General features: G+C 42.3%; 1 protein-coding gene across 10 annotated transcripts in view; it reads right to left on the reverse strand.

Moving 5' to 3' along the window:
• Positions 1 to 23,640, reverse strand: part of Piezo2 (piezo type mechanosensitive ion channel component 2) — a 372,574-nt gene that overhangs the window by 108,976 nt on the left and 239,958 nt on the right. For all 10 annotated transcript variants that reach the window (XM_052742300.1, XM_052742303.1, XM_052742301.1 and 7 more), the window contains one exon: positions 23,047 to 23,260. In XM_052742300.1, coding sequence (XP_052598260.1) covers positions 23,047 to 23,260 — 214 coding nt within the window. The remainder of the gene's footprint in view (positions 1 to 23,046; positions 23,261 to 23,640) is intronic.

A 23,640-nucleotide genomic window follows, 5' to 3' on the forward strand; every position in this document is an offset into this window, starting at 1 on the left:
TTGGGACCCTCAAGACTTCCCATAGCTCCAAAGTGGTATTTTCCTTGTGCTCCACAACAATTTTATTTGCATCATAACTTGAATTTTTATTTGTTACTTTGGTGCTAGTTAAATTTTAAGTTCTTCTGAGCAGGGACTGTATCTTGTCATCTTGCTTTCAGGATATGCTTAGTATAGGAAAGGTTTTATGTGCAAGCATATGTAATTGAAGCAAGCACACCAAGGATTAGGTGATCACAGTAGAGTAGAGACTGAAGAGTGTTAATGCTCCTGTTAATAAAGGAAGCTGGGCCGGAGAGATGGCTCAGCAGTTAAGAGCACTGGTTCCTCTTCCAAAGGACCTGGGTTCAATTCCTAGCACCCACACGGCAGGACACAACCATTTGCAACTCCATTTCCGGGGGATCTGGTGCCATCTTCTGGCCTTCATGGGTACTGCATCCATGTGGTGCAACAGATTCAGAAAACAAAATCAAACCAAAACCAACAAAAAACACCCATACATGTAAAACAAAACTTCAAAGGGGGTGGGGAGAATGAAGAAAAGAAGAGAGGGAGGGAGAGGGAAGGGAGGGGGGAAGGAAGGAAGAGAGGGAGGGAGAGGGAAGGGAGGGGGAAGGAAGGAAGGGAGGGAGGGAGGGAGGGAGGGAGGGAGGGAGGGAGGGAGGGAGGAAGGAAGGAAGGAAGGAAGGAAGGAAGGAAGGAAGGAAAGTTTTCAGGACTTAAAGTACACAGTTTCCTGACACATGCTTCTGGTGCTTAGAACCTACCCTGTCACATGAGGATGTATGCATATATGACATCACATTAGCCACAGGACCTCTATGTTGATTCAAAATACAGGTTGCACTAAATCCTGACACAACTTTTAGAAATTTATATCTCAGTTGCCTATCAGCCCTATGAAAATCATGGAATTATTGAAATGCCAAATATGTAATAACATGCTAGTGAGACCAACCAAATGAGCAAATGTTTCATTTCAGGTCAGACTTGGCACGAATAATTACTCAGTGCCAATATTATGGGAGCAAATATTGAACTTGGTCAGAGTTCTACAGCTCAGACATAAAAGCCAAATATTATATAGTAGAATTTCTGCGGAATTTATTTCTGTCAAATTTCACTTATGGGCAATTTGAGTTTTTCAAAGCTTGGTAATTAATCACTTACTTTGAAAGGATGGCTTACTTTTATGGCGCTTGTTAAAATTTGAAATGGTTTATGTTAATGCTAATTTCTACTATGTAGCCTGAATGTTCCTGATTACATAATGGGAAAGTGTGCAAAATATGATTTGTTAAAAAAAAATGTTGAAAATGTGACATATTAAGAAAGCCGTCTTCCCACACAGTTCTCTAAGAAATGACGCTAATAAATGATTAAGTTTTTCTATGGGGCTGAGCTCTGCCTCTTTCTATTGTTTGTGCTGATTCTTTTGAAACATTTGTTTATTTTATGTGTACGCATGTATGTTTGTGCACTATATGCATGTCTGGTACCCAGGGAGGCCAAAAGAGGGCAGTGGATCCCCTGGGATTGAAGTTACAGACAGTTGTGGGGGCACCATGTGGGAGCTGGGTATCAAAATGGGGTCCTCTGCAAGGGCAGCTGGTGCTCTCAACCACGGAGCCATTTCTCCAGCCCCATTTTCACTGTTTTTAAAAGAAATTCCTAACTTCTTTCCTTCCTTCTCCTCCTCCACTTTTTCCTCCTTCTCTTTCTTCTTTTTTTTTCAAACAGATTTCACTATATAACCCAGAACTCCCAACGCCGACTAGCCTTGAAGACCGAAATCCACCTGCCTCTGCCTCGCATGGGCACCACCCTGTCCAGCATAAGTTCTTTCATTTTAATCAAGCCTGCTCCATTCAGGTGTAAGGGCATCAAAGACCACATGGTCTTCTCTTATAGACTGCCCAGTGCTGCGTTTTCTATAACAATGAAGGGCAGCGTAAGTGCGCTGCTGAACTTGGATTTCAAAGAAAACAGAATAAATTTGCTTTATTACAGGTCGTTTTTTCTTCAGCTCAGTGAGAACTTTTTAATGAAATTAGGTTTGAAATAAAAAATGTATTGAAGTCAGTGTTGAAAGATCATATTGGATTACATCAACATGTACAATTAATACATGTCAATCAAAAAAATAAAAGGAATAAAAATCAAAGGAGGATGAAGTATTGAACTCCACCGAGAGTCCTAAAACCTCCTGAAAATGCTTTTGCAGCTCTAGAGGACAATGTGGATTCCTATATAGAGTACGTGGAATGAAATGCTCATTGGATAAACTGAATATTTTAATCGGAGCAGGAGGGTTAATCGGAGCAGGAGGTTTCAACTTCTGAGGCCCCATCCTTCAACTAAAGAGGCCTTGTCATCCTTAGCTTAGACCTAGTTTGGCTCCATTAGAAGAAATTCGATACTAACTCCCCACAGGTGCTCACAAAAAAACAAACGATTTCATATCACAACCAGTGTTTCATCCCTTCCGAACAATACCGTGGCTTTGACTCCAGACTGAATTTGCACATTTCTACACCAACACTGAAGACTCAGACTTGCAGTCTGATCTGTAGTACATGGGTCTCAACAAATGGGCAACAGCTACAGAACGGTCTCTCAAACTGTTCTCAGCATTGTTCCAAAACCTGACAGAAACAACTTCTGGGAGGAAGGGTTAATTGTGGGTTATGTTTCAGAGGATGCGGTCTATCTCTGTGGGAAGGTATGGGGAGGACACGGGTGCCATGGCCCCAACCCCTCACATCGGGGTGGATCAGGAAATGGCAGGCTCTAGCCAGAAGTGGGCCTGGAGTAGAAGCCTCATCTCCAGGGGTCTATACTCACCATCTGGGTCACATGTCCCTAAAGTTCTATAACTTCCTAAATACTGCCACCATCAGGAGACCATGTGTTCAAACATATGAGTATGTTAGGGCTGTATCAAACTCAAACTAAAAAATATGGCCACAGACTGTCCATTAATTATCCATTATTAGAATTTTGTTTTTTAACAGGGTAAATAGTGTAAGACCAATTCATTCTCTCTCTCTCTCTCTCTCTCTCTCTCTCTCTCTCTCTCTCTCTCTCTCTCTCTCTCTCTCTCTCTCTCTCATACACACACACATACTCCCACCCTTCAACACACAGGATTATATACTGTAGTAAATGTTTGTATGTAAGACGGGACATTTGTGGTTGAAATTTCCCATCCTTTCTAGTGTTGGAATTCTAGAATTCTATGCAGTGTTAGCCATTAGATAATCTGCTTAGCTTTTCCTTTTCCAGGAGTTCATCTAGATCCTGACCACCAAAAGGAAAGTGGCTGCGTAGATTCACTGCATTCGGAGACTCATTCAGGCACTGAGGGGAAGGTGGTGTGAAGCCCGCCCTGTGTTGGAGTGTCAAGGGCAGGCAGTGGGAAGGTTGTACAGTGCTGGAGCAGGTTGTCCGTAAGAGGAGATGGGCAGGTTAGAGAAGACAGATCCTGAAAACTGGTGCAATTCGGACAGGTGTTGAGGTGGGGATGGGAAGACAGAGATGGTGACTTGAGCCCCAAGACTCCAGCTGACTGCAGATGTGCCACTGGGTGTTGCTGAGCCTGATCCTATCCTAACAGGATTCTCAGGAGTGCCAGGATCTCCAGAGTAGACTTCCCCCGTGCCCCAGAACAATTTCATTTGTAGTCATGATCTTAATTTCTAGTTTTAGTGTGCGGACTCTGTTTTGCTACTCAGTCAAACTCTAATTTCTTGTCATCTTGTCTTCAGGACTTGCCTCGGGTAAAGAAGGTGTTGTGTGCAAACATATTTAACTGAAATAAGATACTAAGAACAACTTGTAATATGGCTGTGATCATGGTTGTGGGAGAAGTCAAGACTAAGGGATGGTAATGTTTCTCCTCTTGAAAAAGAAAGGAAGGAAGGATGCTAAGGATTCCCACAGGAGTATTCAGAGAAATATCACCGCTACATCCGTGACTTTCATCATCTCCGTTTGGAAACTAAAAACATTCAGAATGAATGTATAACACAACTATCAAAGAATCCACTGTCATTTATCTAACATGCATCTTGGGTCACATAGAGTAGATATTTACTGCTCTTCAGGCTGCAAACAAGAATCTTACACGTCACCATCTGAATGGATCAGTAAGTAAATGTATGTGTTAAGAGTCAGTACTGCTGGAGAATATCTGAGAGCCCAGGTGCTGTGAGTTGGAGGTGGTTTGTTCCTTGGAGTTTCATGCACTGGGGTATTGATTCTTATAGTGTGATGATATTCGGAGGTTGATCCCTCAGTTGGGACTGTGGGACCCTCCATCTCCCACTGGCTTCTTTGTTGATGTGATCTCTCCCACATCTGCTCCTGACATCTGCCATCAGTCCTCTGAACCAAGCCATTGCTGACACCATGCCCTTCCATTTCTAGACTTGACCAATACATTGCCCCCTTTCTTCCTAAAATTAGCATGCTTTGGGTGTTCTGTTATAGTAATGAAAAACAAATTCACCTAGTTTAAGATAAAGAAACGCTGACAGTCAAATAGCCAATAGAGTCAAAGTATGAGGCCACCTGGCCGATCCTCTCAAGAGTACACAAGGACACTTTGCTCAGAGCACTATGTACAAAACTCGTTCACTCTTTGTAATGCATCACAGGAACAAGCAGACTCCCTCATCACATTCTTTTGATCTGCCTTCCTCCCTAGGCCCCACATCCTTGCAGCTGGTCCTCATGCTCTGCAAGGCTTTGTTCCAGATGTCTCCTCATTCCATGGAGAAGTTATTTTGCTCTCTCTCCCCCTCTGAAGCACTCTAGCATCTGACAACACATTGCTGATGACCTGACAGGATGTTTGTTTCTACTTGCACATGTTGGCAGATTTATAGGTAAGTCACCACCTGTTTTCAGGTTCTTTCAGACATCTGCTCTGTCTCCACTGGAGCCCAGCAACATGCAAGAAACACTAGTGTTGTATCTATCCCCACGTTTTGAAAGTAACTGTAACTGTGAAAGATACTAACGTACACTCCCATGTTAACTGTGTTTACAGACACAGTCCAGAAGCACGAATTTATTAATATCCTTGGGCAATTAATACCCAGAATGTTTTCATCCTGTAAATCTGGAACTCTAGCCAATCACCAATCCCCTTTTATCTCTTCCCCAGGCCCTGGAATCCACTATTCTACTTTTTGGTCTATGTAACTAGATTCAGTCAAGATGGAGCTAATTTGGTTTCAGTGCTGTTAATATTTCAAGCTTAAAGTGGAACAGTTAGATCGCATGGTGATTCTGTGTGTACCCTTTTGAGGACCCTCAGTACAGTCTTCCAAAGCGGCTGTACCATTTTCATTCCCATCAGCAAAGCAAAGGATTTCAAAGTCTGCATGCCTGTGTGTGTGTGTGTGTGTGTGTGTGTGTGTGTGTGTGTGTGTGTGTGTGTGTGTGTAGAGTATCCATGCTGGTGGGTGTGAAGGTAAAACACTACACTTTTAATTTACCTTTTTCTTTTCAAAAGTCCAGAGCTCTTTATGACCTAGTCTCTCATGGGAAGCCATATTCTTTAATTAAGTGAGCCTTAGCTCACTAGAATGAGCAAGTGTGTAATGGGTTGATAAAATAATCTAAGGCAAGTGCTAAATCCTCTCATGAAGCCAGGAAGAACAGTCTTTCCAACTAGCAGAAAATGATTATTTTGGGACAACTAATCCTCCAAAGGAAACACGTATTCATCTCATTACAACCCCCCCCCCCCCCCCGCCCATCTTTTGAAATCACAGGGAAACTGGATGGAGGGAGAGAGGGAGAGAAGCAGCAGAGGAGAGACAGTCGCAGCCCATCCAGGCTGCAGGACGGAGAACAAACCTGGAGGAGAGGGCCCTCGGTTTGGCTGACCATGCGAACAGGATGCTACTTCTTGCATTGTCTAATATGAATTAAAATCCTACCTGTGCTCTCAATCATCTAATCTGGAATAAGGTCTTTTGTCATTGGAAGCCTCAACTTTCTCATCAAGCAGATGAAACTAGGAACTAATACTCAAGAGGTAATGTGAGAATTAGACATGGTCACCATATGCTTCTGAAAGGTTCCGTAGAATTCTTTTTTTTTTTTGATTCATCTATTTATTTTACATATAAGTTGCAGCCCTGCCCCCATCCTTCCCTCCAAGTCCTTCTCCCTCAATCCTCCCTCATCCCCAATGGCGTCCTCTCCCCTCTCCATCCATGAATGGGCATGTCTCCTATGAGTATCAATAAAACATGGCATATCAAGTTGCAGTAAGACTAAGCACCTCCCCATGTGTTAAGGCTGGGCAAGGTGACCCAGTATGAGAAGTAGGGTCCCAAAAGTCAATAAAAGAGTCAAAGACAGCCCCTGTTGCCACTGTTGAGTCCCATAAGAGGACCAAGCTACACAACCATAACATATATGCAGAATGCCTAGGTCAGTCTCATGCATGCTCCCTGGTTGTTAGTTCAGTCTCTGAAAGCCCCTATAAGCCCAGGCTAGTAGACTGTGTGAGCCTTTTTGTGGTGTCCTTGACCCCTCTGGCTCCTACATTCCTTTCTCCTTCTCCTCCACAGGATTCCCAAATTCTACCTAAAGTTTGTCTGTGGGTCTTTGCATCTGCCTTCATTGGCTGCTAGATGATGCCTTAACAAAGGTTTGGGGGACTGAATCATGGAAAATTATTTTGTGTTTCAAACAAGATGGTTAAGTTTTTAACACACTAGACATTAGTTTCTCTCTTGAATTAATTTCTCTCATCCATAAAGGCTTAAAGCTAGTGTGGCATATCTTTTGTGGCAGTCTGAATTTTGTTATCCTTCTTTAAAAAGTGTTGACTTTATTTAGACAAGAAGGTAAGTTACTCATCCCTCAATTGTATCTCATCAGGCTTGTTCTACAGTTTTTTTCATGATAGGTCTGCAGTAGTTGAGTTTACAGTTCCTCGTTATTTGTTCTTTTCCCTGGAGCTTTACTTTGCCTAGCCTCGGGGAGACAAGAGCAGAGCCAAGAGTTCACCTGATGTCCTGGGGTGACCCAGTAAAACATCTGGAGCTCCTTCTCAGCCTCTCCACACTCTGATTCCCACTTCTCCTGCCCAGAAGGACCCTCGTGCTCCCCTTTCTGATGAGGTGTATAACATGTACTGCCTGGGAGAGTTGGAAGGATGGGTGCTCTGATTCTGCTTGTTCCCAGCTCTCAGTCATTACAGTCTTGCAAATCTGATGTTCCATGTCTGAAAACACCTATTCATGCATAGCTTCCTTTTTGATTGTGGTAGCAAGGTGGTACAGTATGTTCCATATGCCTTTAGCACCTGTCTTACTAATACTCATGACTTACAGTGATGCTGACATCCTACTTATCTGCCTCGATGCTGGTTGGACTGCTTAGCAGAAATGTTTATCATCTGCTTAGCTACATAAATACAACATGGTAATATCACCTGATTTGGAAACACATATATTTATACATAAAACTAATAATTACATTATTATTCTTCATTTTTATCTCCTGTATCATTTACAAGGTTTTCAAAGGTTCTGGCATCAGGAAGTATCAATCATATATTACCAGTAACTATTTTTTATCACTGATTTTTGCACAAAGGTCACCCCTTTCCATTTCTTGCCTCTTGTCATTGAGAATACACCCCACACAAACATGCGTCTGTTTTTCTTTCTTTCCACATGTCCATCTTTCCTGAGCCCTTACCTGAGAATCTCAGGGGAAGCCCTTCTTCTCTGTTAGCTCTCGTTTCATGTCGTTTGTAAACCATAAAGTGAGGGATCATATATACAAGGTGATAGTATGAGTTTGTGTCTGGGTAAATAAAAGCTCCACAGTTGTCTTAGTTAGGGTTACTACTGCTGTGATGAAACACCAGGACCACAAACAAGTTAGGGAGGAAAGGGTTTATTTGGCTTCCACTTTCCCATCACAGTTCATCAAAGGAAGTCAGGATAGGAACTCAAACAGGGCAGGATCCTGGAGGCAGGAGCTGATGCAGAGGCCATGGAGGGGTGCTGCTTGCTGGATTGCTCCCAATGGCTTGCTCAACCTGCTTTCTTATGGAACCCAGGACCAGCAGCCCAGGGATGGCATCACCTAAAATGGGCTTGGCCCTCCCCCATCAATCACTAATTAAGAAAATACTCTGCAGCCTTGCCTACAGACAGATCTGATAGGGGCACTTTCTTAATTGAGAAGCTCTCCTCTCAAATGTCTTTGGTTTGTGTCAACAGACATTTGACACTGAAAAGAGATAAATGACAAGCTCTGCCACCTTCCAGAGTTTGTTTCCAGAGCTGTCCCAGAGGCTGGTTTTTAATCAGTCTTGTCACTCTGTCCAGACATATATGTAAAATATAACTAAATGGTCAGTAGAAAAACTGCTGCATATTAGGACACTGCACTGACACCAGAGATCCCATACTGTCATGGAGTCTTTACACGCTTTCCCTATTTCTGTGTTTAACTTGTGGAAAAACTGTTTTGAACACGTGGGCCAGTGTTGACCTACCACTGTAAGCAGCAGGACTTGGAGAATCTACAAGTCCCAGTGAGGCTGGGTTTGGAAGTCTCTTGTTAATGCCTTCCTCTCCATCCTTCACCTGAGTTTCCAAGAAGCATGAGAAGATCAGGGGTTGCTGGTCTAACAGAATCAGGTCTCATGGAGAAGATGGAGAGACTCTAAGCAATTTCTGGCATCTTCTCCCTGGTTCCTGTAGGTGTATTTGGCATCATATGTTAGGCTGGCCCAGCTTCCCATGCTTGTCTGCCTTCTGATTTCTAGAAGGAAGTATTACATAAGCCATGAGACAGCCAGCAACTGTAAGCCCAATTAGCTTGGATTAAACTAATATGCACAAATTGAACATGGGAACTAATATTGACATCTAAACCCGGATAAATTAGTAGTTTAAAAAATATTTTGAAATTTCGCTAGCTGAAAAAAATCTGTGAATGTTTTTAGATATGAAATAAGTCATTTTTTAAATATAGACTTTATATCTTAATATTAGAATAATTAAAGGTGCTATAACTTGTTAGAATCCCAAAAGCAGTTAGGATATGTCATGAGCTCATAGTCATTGTTAGGAACATTCATTCAACAACAAGAGTTCCACACAGAAATGGGCTTTATAAGAATCCATACCAGCCCTCTGGAACTTTGGTTTCTTTCTTTAAAAAGGTTTATTACTTTATTTTTAATTACATTTGTGTATCTCTGTGTAAGTATGTGCATATTATTACCATATCCCCTGAGGCGAGAAAAGAGAATTGGTTCCCTGCAGCTGGAGTTATAGGTGGTTGTGAGCCTCCAGATGTGGATGCTATGAATTAAACTCTGTAAGAGCAACACATGCCCTTAGTAACTGAATCATGTGCAGTCTTTGAAACTGTGCTTTTAAGACAAAAGGGCCTGATAATGTATGTCTTAACATCTCTCTCTGTCTCTCTGTCTCTCTCTGTCTCTCTCTGTCTCTCTGTCTGTCTCTGTCTGTCTCTGTCTCTGTGTGTGTGTGTGAGTGTGTGTGTGTGTGTGTGTGAGAGAGAGAGAGAGAGAGAGAGAGAGAGAGAGAGAAAGAGAGAGAGAGAGAGAGAGAGGAGAGAGAGAGAGAGAGAGAGAGAGAGAGAGAGAGACAGAGAGAGAGAGGTTACTTAAAATAATTGTATCGAATTTTCACATTACCTGGCTTTGAAAAGGAAGAAATATTTGGCTATATAAATGGGGTTGAATTATTTCACATTCTGGAGATTTCTAGCAAAACTACTGTAATAAAGCTTTTTATTACCTTCATAACCATTATGAGTCCTTAAACTGTCTACTCAAAAATGAGGGATTTGAGAGAATCACTATCTATACCTCTGAATTCTCGCACACTCTTAATGGCATGGAAATGCCATCTGCTACCTAGTAATGTGGAACACAGAAGTTACAGAATGGCCCATTATTCTGGAGAAACTCAAGAGAATCATTTTTCCCTTGGGCCAGGTTGAGTCCTTTTGCATGGCTTGCTAAAGTTGTAGTAACCCAATATTGAAAGCAGAGTGTGGGGAGAGAAGGAGGAAAGGGAGAAACATTTAAGTGTACCCAACAACTGTGGGCAAGCAACACTGTACCCAAGTACTAGAAGACCCCAAAGAGACTTGCCAATCATGTCAGGAACTGAACAGACAAGACAAGTGAATGGATTTAAAATTTAAGGTACACTAGGTACAATGTGTGTCAGCAGATGCTCATAGAGCTGCACACGGCCCAGACTAGATTGATTCTACTGGCAGCATTAAGAGAAAGAAACTCAGGGACATAGCTACCTCTTGCCATTACTCTGTCCCTCTCTTCTTTCTTCTTGGGCATTGCCCTGAGATCGGGAGGTTGGCATATCATGCTCATTAACATTTATCTTAGTTTTGTTGCATGCATATTTTTAAGTAATAGTTACATAGGTAATTATTGTGCATTCATGATAATGCATATGAATTTTATATGCATTTAACTATATATATATATATGAGATTGCATTTGAATATATTCTTTTGCCACTAATATGCATACAAAGGTGTCTTAGTAATGTTTTTATTGTTAGGATAAATACCATGATCAAAAGCAGCTAGGGAAAGAATGGGCTTATTTCATCTTATAGTTCCAGGTAACAGTTCATCACTGAGGAAAGTCAGGGCAGGAACTAAAGGAATTGGAGGCAGGAGCTGAAGCAGAGGCCATGAGGAGTGCTGCTTACTAGCTTGCTCCCTACGGCTTGTTCGGTCCAATTTCATGTATCATCCAGGACCACCTGCCCAGGGGTGCCACTCCACACCAGTGGACTAAACCCTCCTCTACCAATTAGAAATCAAGAAAGTGCCCCACAGGCTTGCCTACAATCTGATGGAGGCATCATCATCATCATCATCATCATCATCATCATCATTATTGCAGTTGAGTTTCCTCTTCCGTTTTGACTCTGGCTTCTGTCAAGTTGACAAAAAAAAAAACAAAAAAAAAAAAAAAAAAACCCAAAAACCCCAACTAGGATAAAAAGATGTTCAAAATCCCCATTAGAGGAATGCAAGTTAAAGCCATGAGGTGGCACTACACACAGCAGAGTGGGTAACACAGAAGAGGGTGAGGACAAATTCCAGAGGGTTTGGAGAAGCCGAGTCTCTCATTCTGTGTTGATGACAACGGGGTACAGTACTGTGTCTCTTCTAGTCCATTTCTACTGCTCTAACAACAACAGTTTATAAACATTAGGTACAGACTCATTGCTCACAATTCTGTAGCCACAGATTATGTTTTACCTTCAGCTCACCTACTCTTACAAAAGTGTCCTTAGTGGCCTTGTAAAAGAGGCCCTTGAGGCCCTCAGACCCCTCTGCCACGGGAGTATACCATAAGAAGTCAACCACCTATGATCTCAGACACTGCAGGTCACCCTATTCCAGGCCTACAGTCCCTTCAACTTTGGCTCCTCAGTCTCAGGACCGGTGAGACTAGCTTGTGTGTGAGTCATCTAGTCCAGTAGTTCTGTTACATGGCATCTCAGATGGACCAGAAAGCTCTCCTTGCTCTGAGGTTACACAAATGAGACTCCTGTGTTTTGGTGAGGAGGTGGAAGACAGGATGAGAAACAGACATTCCAGATTTAGAATATTGAGCAAGAAGCCACTAAGGTGTTTGTCATCAAATACAAAATAGACGTAGCTGTCAAGCCGGAGAAGCCTTCCAGATATCTGTTCTCCATATTTCTAGCATTCTTTATGCATTTGTTTCATTAAAAAATGAACATAGTGTTATGCTGGCAACATGCCTGTGGCTAAACTTAGCTACACAGTGGAACTCCTAACCCGGTTATTCCACGGATCACTTACGTTCTAGTAATTTTCACCGAAGCTCAATTATGACCAGCATCTTCAAAAAAGTGCTCCACTTCAGAGAGCCAGCAGGAGTCTTTGTACTAGTTTCCATTGCAAAAATCATTTGTTTACTCTGGTGGTGCAATATTAGAAACTCATACAAATAGGCTTAATCTGTCAGGGTCATTTTCCATTTCCATCTCCATTCCCAGTCGGAATCTAAAAATGAACTTCAGATTTAATGTATGGTCTGTGATGGGTTTCCCACTTAGGTATTGCGTTCACAAATCCCCACAATGCAGAGGAGTCCCTCTCAGCCAATCCATGGCCCCTGGACTCACTCTCCTCAGCATCCTGGCTGTGCTCCTTTTCTTATGGTTATTGCTGGGATGTATAATGCTGAATCTCAACAGGGAATAGTAAAGCCATTGCCCAGCAGGCAAACAACATCCTGCCATGCTTGCTGGATGGCTGACTTTAAGGCTTATGGATCTACTTCAAATCACATATATGAGCTGAAAAGAACACAAGCTGTCACTTATCTCTACTGTGAGTCTCCAACCTCTACCTGACAACCTTTTGTACTTTTCTTGCCAAGACACAACTTACTCAAGATCACATACATTGAGGAAAACACCAGGAACTAGAAAGCAGCTCATTTGAAAACTATGGTTCATCTGTTGTTAATCTCCATACTTTGTTGGTAATTTCTAGATTATATGATGTCATGTACAGAAAGTAACACCACAGGACCTGACATACAATATGTGTTCCAAAAATTCTGGCTACTGCCATTATAAGTATTATTGCTGTGAGGTATGACATGAGCTTGGCTTATGCTGGCACTGGTAAACAAGAGCCTATATGGGTCCCGTTTAAGATGAATTTGAACTATACTCGCCCACAGAGGGATTATACATCTCTCCATATATATGCTTTCATATATGTCTCTTCATAATGTCTTTACAGAGATGCTGAGATGTGGCACCCAGTGGGAAGTTTGGGATGATGTGTAGAATTATGAGCACTGTAACTAGGTCTTACTGTTAATATCAGGCTGTTCACCAAAGCATGTTACTTTATCAATCTTGTCACCCAATCAAGGAAAGGACAGAGTGGCTACTGAGGGTGCTCACAGCTGCGATAGATTTCAGCCAAACCACAGTCTTCTGCTACTAAGTACTCCCAGCCCTTCAGAATATGTATGTCCATTTCTTACATTAAACACAGAAATGGCCTGCAGCTTCCAATGCCAAGCAGAAAGGGACACAGAGAGGGCACTCCATCTCATGGACAGACAAGGCAACTGAGAAATGGTACTGTGGCAAGGTTTGACCTCACAACCTTCCATGACAGTTATCCAAGTCTAGAGCTGGGATGGGCTTGGGACTCAGGGAAGTCCCTAGTGCAAGGCGGGAGTCTAGGAATTCTCTCAGCGGCACCCAACTTTGATCTAGTTTGTAGAAACCTCCATCACCTTCACCGCTGAAATGCCAGAATGAGTGGCAAGGGAGTAATTGGGAAGGACTATCAGTTGTCACCACCAGGCATGAGGCCTTCCTTTTAGAACCTTTCAGAACCGGTGGTGGGGGCTGCCAAAGCCTCTTCAATCCAAAATTCTGGGGTACAAACAAAAGGCTAAAAATCTGATTGCTGGTGAGTGCCACAGAATGAACTCGTAATTATGAATGAAATCAAGGATCCAGTTTCAGAAAACCAGGGACTATTCAGACATTCACAGAAAGCCACGTTTCTGCTTCCAACCATCTTATGAAATTTCCTCCATGGTAGGCAAATGGCTCAGTCGGAACCAGATGGGAAACACTTTTAAGGAATCTTACTAGAAGAATTCTCTCAAGTTCCATGGCACCCCAGTGATCTGAGCGCAGTTCTGCCTTTCCCATTTGAGTTTTTGGTACTCTGGCCTCCAGGCCCTCCCCTCTCCATCGTCCTACATTGCATCATACAGAAAACACAGCCAAGTCCGAACCTTCCTTTTTCATTAGTTTCTTACTTAAACTTTAAACATGTTTCCATGTGTGTGAGAAAATGTTAATCTGACAGATTTCACACTACACTGTTTTTGCAAGCCTGGAAAAACTTTACACAGAGTCCTCTGGGATCTGCATCATTCCTTTGAAGTTTTTAAAGGCACATACATGTCTTCACTCTTCTCCAATTGGCTGTAATTGAGTTTTATGCTGTATTTGCGGAACACTGCTTTACAATAGCATTCTGTCCGAGGGGCAATTTTGTACCTGACAGAAATGTCCCATATTCGGGACTGTGATTACTGTGAACAAATTGAGGTCATTTGGAAATGTTTTCTCTGTAACGATTACAGGCATTATTTCTCTGACGTCACATCTAGGACGCAGAAGAGTGTTTACACTTGGTGAGGGTATTTTAAACCTAGGGCTTCCTTCTCTTGCCGGGATGCATCTCACCATGTGGAAAACATGAGAAGTGAGTGAGGAGCAGGATGCTAGGGACCCTGTGACCTTCCATGCTCTTGTGCTATCTTTTGTGATAATAATCCTTGTGTCTTCTAGGGGACACCAGACAAGAGGCAGGATTTGTAGGCATTTCTGTTACAGATAAAATTTCTCTTAACGGGCTGCAATGTCAGTATGAGCTGAAGTACTTCATTTTCAAGTCCTTGAGCGTGGATAATCAGTCATGTGCAAACCGGAAAGCGTGCGGTGTGCTCCTCCATTAGGAGCTGCCTGAGTGTCTCACAACAGCCCAGCAAAGCATCAGTATTACTGCTAGAACACATGCAGCTTTGAAGCTCAGTGACTGAGAAGGTCACAAGTGGTGAGTCAGGTCTCCTGGCTTCAAGTCAGGACCCCACACTAAGTGTCACCAGCAACTTCACACCAATGCATTCGAAAATATGCATAAAAGACACAAATGACTGAAACTCAAAAGTCTTACAGCCATAACAGAAATTGAATTGGGGGATATTAAAAATATATCCAATATAGAAAACCTGAAATCCAAATGCTTTCCACTAGTGAATCAGATAAAAAAGAATTTAAAAGATAACAGCAAAGCTAATTATTAAAGAAGATTAAATAATTCTCAAGTCATTTCATAAGGCTGGCATTCTCAATTCACTTTACGAGGTTACCACTACTTGGATATCCGTACCAGAAAAAGACAAGCTAGTAATAGGAAATGATAGAGTAATGTCTATTATGAATACTGTTAAATTTTTGCATATACTGTGCCTTAAGTTCTCAATCCTCAATCCCCATTATCCCAAGTGCTGGGCTTCTATGAATGCACTACCATGTCTATCCTATATCATTTTAAACAGAAAAACTATGTTATTTACCAATACCAATACCACACTTAGAGAATGTCCTTGCTTCTATCACAATGTTGCTTGACTTCTTAGCTGTCCTCAGTATATAGAAACTCTCAGACATGGACCATAAAGGGTCAGGGGGTCAGCAGGTATTTTAAAATTGACAGTGACCTTTCTTAGGAAATCATTTCCCCATGTATCATCTTATCCCATCATGGCTGCCTTTGGTTGGGGTCTGGAGTTCTGGAAATCTGAGGTTTGTGTCTGCTGATGTATAAAGGGCTAAAATACAAGAGTTAGGAGGGGAATAGACACTGAGAGAAAAAAAGGCTGAACCAAGAGCTGGGAGCCCAATGTGTAACCTTCCAGAACCCAGGGGTCTTTTCATAGCCCCAGAGAATCAGGACCCAGGGGCACACTGAGTTGCAAAGGCCCACTGCAGCAAAAGCCAAGAAAAAAGTTTTTAGAGGGGAACTCTGCAGAGGGCAATAGTTTTTACTCACAAAAGGAGGTTAAAAGGTTCTAGAAGGAAATACCCAAGCTATGCTTTGAGGGAAGAGAAGGAGCCAGTGAGAAGCATGGAGGGGGAGAGCCTTTCCAGTGATGAAGCAGTCCAGCTTTATGTGCTCAGGACCTCAAAACTGCAGTGGGATGTAGGGTTCACACTGTGAGTCTGACTTTAACTGTAAACATTAGAGGGTTTCTGTTTTGTTTTGTTTTTGGTAAACTTAGTATCTGCATATCACCATGCACTTGAAATGTGTTATCCTATTAATGAAATAATTCCACTCTTTCTAGGCTGCATTTCCACGCCTATTTTATAAAAGAGGAAAAAAGGTTCACAGTACAGATGATCTGCCCAGGAAATAGCAAGACCAGGATCCTAGATCCGTAAGCTGTGAAGCATTAACATCATGCTCTTACTGTCGTATTTTTGAGACTGTGGGGCCCATATTATCCTTGGTGGCAGAGATGAGAACTGATGGACAGAAGGTCATGACTTGTGGTCGAGTGCCTTCAGGTTAGCTGATGTCATAGTTATGGACTCCGTTGAATGTGTTACATAGTCTGACCAACTCAAAAAATTCTAGTTGTCTCTGCAGAACATAAAACATCTTCTCCCTAAAATCCTGCCTAAGAGATGCCTTCCATAGGCAAATGGAGAAAAAAAAATTGTCCACAGCATTTAATCCAAGTCTAAGATCTGGAAGATGAGGTGGGGAAGATGGAGGTCACGGGACTGAGTAAGCAGCCCAGACAAAGGTCCTGTAACCAGTTAGAAGCTGTAGCTGCAGGTGTCATGGCTGGTAGGATACCTCACTGCCTGAGGATTGGAGTCTACGGCATACCAGCTGAACATAAGTTGTCCAGACAGAATTTGGGGGGGGGGGTCCAAGTGCTTAGGTCCCAGAGACTTATAAACTTGTAAACTCCCATTCATCTGTGGAGAATGTGACTCATTTTCCTTTGGCTCCCATTGTTCATCTTTGTGATGAACACACACAAGCATTGCCTGGGACCGATAGACTAAGTCACTCAACCATTAAGAGTGTCCCTGCAGCCGGGCGGTGGTGGCGCATGCCTTTAATCCCAGCACTTGGGAGGCAGAGGCAGGCGGATCTTTGTGAGTTCGAGGCCAGCCTGGTCTACAAAGCGAGATCCAGGAAAGGCGCAAAGCTACACAGAGAAACCCTGTCTCGAAAAACCAAAAAAAAAAAAAAAAAAAAAAAAAAAAAGTCTCCCTGCAATGATATTAGTGTTTGCTTATAATTGTGTCTCCCCCCTCCCCCACCAAACTGCTAGTGAAACAAGGCTATAGACAGATTAGCTCCAGGACACGGTGACTGCTGTCACAAAGGGACAAAGAAGTGCTAAGAGCCTTGGGTTCGAGCCGGCATTCCCGAGCATTAAAATGAAATACTCTACATTGATTTTTTTCCCCCCAAACTCACTGGGCTCTTTTCACATAAAGTTTTTGCCAAATAGAAAAATGAGGTGCAACCGAGCCTTTATTTGCTGATTCAGTTTACTGGCCCTCAGACCCATGGAATGCAAGCCAGGCATACCCAGGGATGCCAGCTGCAGCTGAGAAAACCACTGGACCTTCTAAGCAAAGCAAAAGTCCAGGATCCTAGCAGAGAGACATGTAACGTTTCTTAATTTTCCGAGTGTGTGCTGCTTCCTTTACACCAGGAGAGGAAGGTGGGAACCATGGGATCTTTATTTCTCCTTTCACATAAAGCTGTTTCACAACTACCCCACAACAGGATAAAGAGCACAAATGACAGTGAACTTTGAAATGTTTGCCCTTTAAATTTTTCCTTCTTTGTCAGAGAGTAAGTTTGCAATGTTGGCGTTCCAGAATTTGTTGTTTCTCTTGTTTACATGGCTTTCACGCTAAAATAAACAAGGGCTTTCCCTTCATCAAACACGATTCATTTTTCTAATCGTGATTTATTGAGCTACCAGATAAAAAGCAACAGCATAAGTCTTCATTCTGGGTTCATTTAATAGTGTGTTTTCATGAGGATGACCCGGGGATCTCTCCTGTTGCTTCTATTGTTTCATTTTCAATTGCAGTTTAGAATTTTTAAAAAAAGTAACTAAATGAAAATAGTAATTTGAGCAAAAGAGCCCAACTTCTCTAGTGAGTCTGTAAACAAGCTAGAGAAAGTTTAGGGGGTTGAAATAAGTTATACAGAAATGGGGGGGGGGACCCTAGAGTGCACCTGGTGCTTTCCATGAGTGGGATGCTCGTAAAGAGGATCAAGAAGAGAAGGCATGGGTTCTGGGAGAACGGAAGCAGTTAATTCAGCCCACTTCCCTGCCCAACACCCTCACCGATCTTGACCTGCTCTAGATAACTCAGATAAATGAGCAAGAGGCCAGTCCAATGTCACACCCAGGCTGTTTTTAGCCCAGCTTCCTTTAGGGATAATCTTCCAGGGAAATGTGGTTCAAAGCCATGTTAGCAAATTATCAACCTTGGCTTTCAGTACGTGTCATCAGCAAGTACAGAGAAATAAAGCTCTGTGCAAGCCGATGCACAATGCACTGATCAAGCTCCCTGGTCGCCACAGGACAGAAGCACACACAGGTTTTCCCACCTGCATCCATGTCTCCTACTCTGTGCTTCCATAAAATGCAGGGTCCCCATTGGACAGAAGTGGTCCTGTACTCCCAGGTTCCTAAGCTTGGTCATCTTCTCACCAGGAGATGCTGGGGAATCTCTGCACATATGGAGCTGAACTCGACATCAGCCCCACCACTTGGGTTCTTCCCCTTTTGCTCATCTCAAAAAGCAGAAGGTCTTTGCTCATATAATGTCATTCCTCACAAGCTATTGTATTTTCATAAGAAATTTCTGTAGCCAGGTTAATAGGTATAATGGGACTCTACTAGTAACACATCATTCCAAATGTTATATATCATTTTGTACTCCATTAAGATGATACATTTTTGAAGCATTATTTTGCTCATTATAAATATATTCATTACTGCCAAATAATGAGTCCTGAACTTTGCTTTGGAAAACTTGGTCATGCCACCACTGTATGCACACATGAAAGTGACCTCTACCTCTCTCCTAACTGAATACCATATCAAACTTCCCCATCAACCCTGGTCTTTCCCATACATCCTAATAATCTCTTCTGTACTTTCTGCTGGGTAAAAGAAAGGAATTTCCACCATAAACTGAATGAGCCTAGAAGGAATCCAGCGATTCCTTGGGATCACAGGGCTAAATGACAGAGCTACCTCAAGAGGAATAGGATTTCCAAGCTATGTTACACATAGGCATGGATTTCCACACAGCGCATGCATGATGAGAGCATCACAGTTCTGTAGATAAACATAGTTCTGGCCCCAGACTATGGAAAGTTCTGGACTTTCCAGCAGGATTAAGCACTTCATAGTTCTGCAGAGGCTCTTTCACAATCAAGAGGACCTGAATTGCAGTTGCTCCCCATGAGTTTGGCTTAGAGTGAAAGCTAAGTGATGCCCACCGCAGCATCATATATGACAGCAAAAATGAGGAACAACCCTCATGGTCAAAGCTCAGGGATGGACCAAGACGTAAAAGCCAAGCATGTTGCGGTCTACAAAAATTCCATTTTAGGAGAGTGTTACCTAACCAGGAAAATAACAAGCAATAAGTTATAAAACATATGCACAGGATTTAAAGTTTGTTTTTAAAAACTGTATTTATATGCACATGAAGACCACTGAAAGATACAGGGCAAAAGAACAGCAGAATTTATTTTGGAGAGTTAAAATTCCATTTAAAAAAAGTACTTACTTATTTCATTTTTTTTTCAAATAATCACTAATAAAGTTGTGTATCATACCATGACAAAAATTTCCATTAATTTTTTTCTGGAAATAAAGATGATTACTACCAGACTGTCCACTTGAAAACTTAAAAGAAGATAAAAACTGCTTTCTGATTCCAGAACCAACTTATCTGGAAGGTAGATACAAGTGTACAAGTCTCGGTAGTTACAAAAAACCAGTAACAATGCCCATGCAAGATGACATCTATCTATCTATCTATCTATCTATCTATCTATCTATCTATCTATCTATCTATCTATCTATCTATCTATCTATCTGTAGTGGGTAGCCATTCCAGCTTTGGTCTGGAAGTTCCAACCCCCATTGAGGCTTCGGTAACTGTCACGCCTACAAGGCAGGGCCAAGGGAGGGCCCTGAAGACCCAAGATTGGGACGCGCTGCACTCTCTTGGCCCTGCCTTGTAGGCATGATAGTTACCGAAGCCTCAATGGGGGTTGGAACTTCCAGACCAAAGCTGGAATGGCTACCCACTACATCTATCTATCTATCTTCATCATCATCATCCATCATCTATCCATGTATCTGTCTATCTATCCATCTATCCATCCATCCATTTACCTATTTATCTATCTATCTATCTATCTATCTATCTATCTATCTATCTATCTATCTATCTTACTATCATTGTTAGTCTCTAGTTTGATTTCTTCTACTTAGATCTTATAATTTTAGGGTTAACAGCAATGCATTGGAATAATTCTTAGGGAAAATTAATGTCCTAAATTTCATTAAATTTCAGTATCCAAAGGATTCAATATAACATGATCATCAAATTGGGAGCAAACATTCCTTCAAGGGAGTTAACTGTGGCCATGCCTTGTCTTTTCATATGCTGATGAGCAACATAACTCGCTGCTGGTTGCTATAAGAACTGAGAATGACCTGTCTACAAAGTATTTGAAATAAAGCATAATTTGAATTCTGTGGTAGTTTGAACAAATAACTATGGTACCCTGTGGCACTCCTGTTATATTTTACCATAGAATAGCAAACCATGGCCCATGGTCCACGCCTAGTTTACCACCTGTTCTGCTTCATGTCTGGTTTAATATTTTTTACACATTGTAAATTGTTGGAGAAACTCAAAAGAAAAATAATATCTTAAGCAACATTAAAATAATACGAAATTGAAATTTCAGCATCCTGACACAAAGTTTTGCTAGGATGTGGTCCTGTTGGTCCCTTCCATCTAGTCTTGGCTATTTCCCCAGAGGACAACTTCTCCATATAACTGTGACAGAATTCATGACCCATAGAACATGAACTGACCCTTTACAGATAGAAAAGCTGTTGGGACCTAGACATGTTTTCATGATGGTTCTAAGAAATCTCTATTTCCCACCATCAGCCTGCAGATGGCAGAAAAGAACCTAAACCAGGAGGGAGGGGAGCTGCCGCCCCACAGAGGATGTTTACATTTCCAATTAAGTCACTGCCAAAAAAGCCAGCCCTTCCAACAGTACAGAGTAGTCTTATATATGTTCAATAAACCAAAAAATTAAATGCCTAAAAGAAACTGAAGGATTCATTTAGCTCACTGCTAATGTCTGTACTAAAGTTGAGCATTTATTCACTCCCACCCAAAACAAATATTATGCAATATGCACCATTAAAGAAACTCCTAAGTTTTAATGTGTCTATATTGCATGCTTCTCCTATTAAACTGAATTACAGTTCTTAAGTTTACAAGTGAATACCATCAGTTGAGCCAACTGGGATTGTCATTACTGGAGTGCATGCGTGTGTGTGTGTGTGTGTGTGTGTGTGTGTGTGTGTGTGTGTGTGTGTGTGTGTGTTATCAACTCTGTTTTAACTGAATTTAAATGGTATTAGGGTTAATATGTGTTAGTACTGTAGGGACACAAACTCAAGCTAGAATTCTTTTTATATATGAATCAATGAGACCATATATTCTTCTTCATAATTACCACCATGTAACAACCACACTGGGTTGCAGACCTCTGTTCCTGAGATGGTCATAACATCCATGGTCTTTTCCCAAGACAGGCTTCTCATTTCTCAACGAGAGAACAACACTGAGCCACTTCGCAGGGGTGTGGCAGAGACAGGAATTTTGGCTCTCCCCACTCATGCTCTCGAACACCTTTTGTGTTCCCTTTTTGTTCTGTAACTTTGAATTGTGAACTTTTGATAGACAAAGAACATATGGACAAGATGATAGATAACTCCATACTTAGCATGCAGATAATACTGTCTACTCCCTGCGTCTTTTTTTCATAATCTATCCTTTTTTGTTGAACCATCATAACAGAAATTTGTGATGTTCAAATTTTATCACAACACTTCAACCTTAAATGTAGCTCCTAGAATAATGATGGCCTCGTACTCACAAATAAAGAAATTAGCAATAAATCTAAGAAATTAGCCATATTCCCTTAATATCTGTAACCCCAGTGTCCCTCACTTAGCCCCAGGATCTTTGCGGACTTGCTGTTGGCTCAGCATAGAGATGTCCTGCACATGCGTCTGGGTGTCCAGTTCTCCTTCAAACCAGCCCTGTTCTTTCCACACTCTAAATGTGATCATTTTTAACAAAAATTAAACTGACTTTTGAAGAAAAAATATAGGAGACCACATTCTGGGTTTTTCTGGTTGTTTTCATCTGGGGCAATTGGAATTATTTCTAAGTTTTCCATGGCTTGTAGTTTGGGGGTCAGGTCTAATCGCCGGACACCAGGACACTGAGTGTCTCCAGCACATGCAGGTCTCCCGGTGTTGGGCATATCAACGTTGGTCTACTGATGAAGGTGGGAAACACTGTGTAAGCGGTTTCCCTTGGCAGTGGGAGACATCAGGGAGGCAGCCGTGCAGATGGCTCCACCCCTACAACACTCAAGGAAAGATTTCAGGCTGTGGCCGGAATCCAACGCTTCACTTGCAAGGACACAGAGTAGCTTTCTGATCCTTCTATTCCTTTCCATTTCATCAGCTGCCACTGTCCTGTGGGGAGGAGTTCCCCCTTTGAACTGCCAATGGCCTAGAATTTCCCCCAAAAGCTAAAGTAAGTTCTAAGTTCTCTAATTCCCATTTGCACAGAAATGAGCTGGCATAATAACCATGCTCAGCTCAGGCAAATAGTTACATATTTCACGTTCTCTAAAATCCTGGATTCCAGTATTTTTAGTTTCGCGTGTTTCTATGGTCAATTTGTTATTGTTTCTGATGCTCAGTTTGCCATTGTATGTGTGGCCTGTGAGAGCTCTGTCTAGCTAGATGCTATGACATGTTTTTGTGTCCTCTGCTCAGATCCTGTGTCTCCCCTGTCTGCTCCAGACAGCAGTCCCTCCTGTCCCCAATGCCAGCAGCACCTTCCTCCCAGAAGACCCTCCCTTTCTTTCTGGACTGTGTTCTCAATGAAACTACAGGACGAGACTGCTTCCCTGCCGTGTCGAATCCTTGCTTAATGCACCGACTGGCAGATTAACAAGGGTTGGCGAAGGGATGTGGGCTTCTTCAGACATACGGATGGTCTCTCCTACCTTGCATAGTAGTCGTTGGGAGGAACTGCTTCTTGGAAGAACTGAAACTGGTAGAGGTAAAGTCCAATCAGGTGCCCAGCTGTGAAGATTGCCAGCAGGACACAGAGGCAGCCGAACAGCAACGGGTCAAATGTTCGGCACCAGGACCACCAGGTGCACAGACCCAGGAACACGAAGAAGTACACGGCCGAGGTCAAGGACGGCAGCATCATGCCTAAGGAGAAGAAAACAACGCAGCCATGACCAGGGGACAGGACCGGATGTTTGCTTGCCCATCGGTGAGTGTACTGGCTGGCAATGATGTAAGTTTCCTTCATGTACTTTAGATTGTGACCGAGATTTCAATGCTATTCATCAGAATCTGTCCATATCATCAGAATCCTAAATGCTCTACCCATTGTAGGAAGAAGCCACACCTGGAGGGAGTAATGGTATGAGCTTATTTAAGACAAGTCATGAAGAAACCCTCCCCCGGTGTTTGAGCTGAGGAAACACTTCCTGCTCTCACCAGGAGAACTGAACATGCACCTCAAGGTTTTCTGTTTCTAACTTGCCCTCCAAGTTACAGGAATATATGTACACTCGTTCCAACTT

Source organism: Peromyscus californicus, unplaced genomic scaffold (assembly GCF_007827085.1).
Source record: "Peromyscus californicus insignis strain IS unplaced genomic scaffold, ASM782708v3 Scaffold_17__1_contigs__length_78620276, whole genome shotgun sequence".
Taxonomy (NCBI): Eukaryota; Metazoa; Chordata; class Mammalia; order Rodentia; family Cricetidae; genus Peromyscus; species Peromyscus californicus.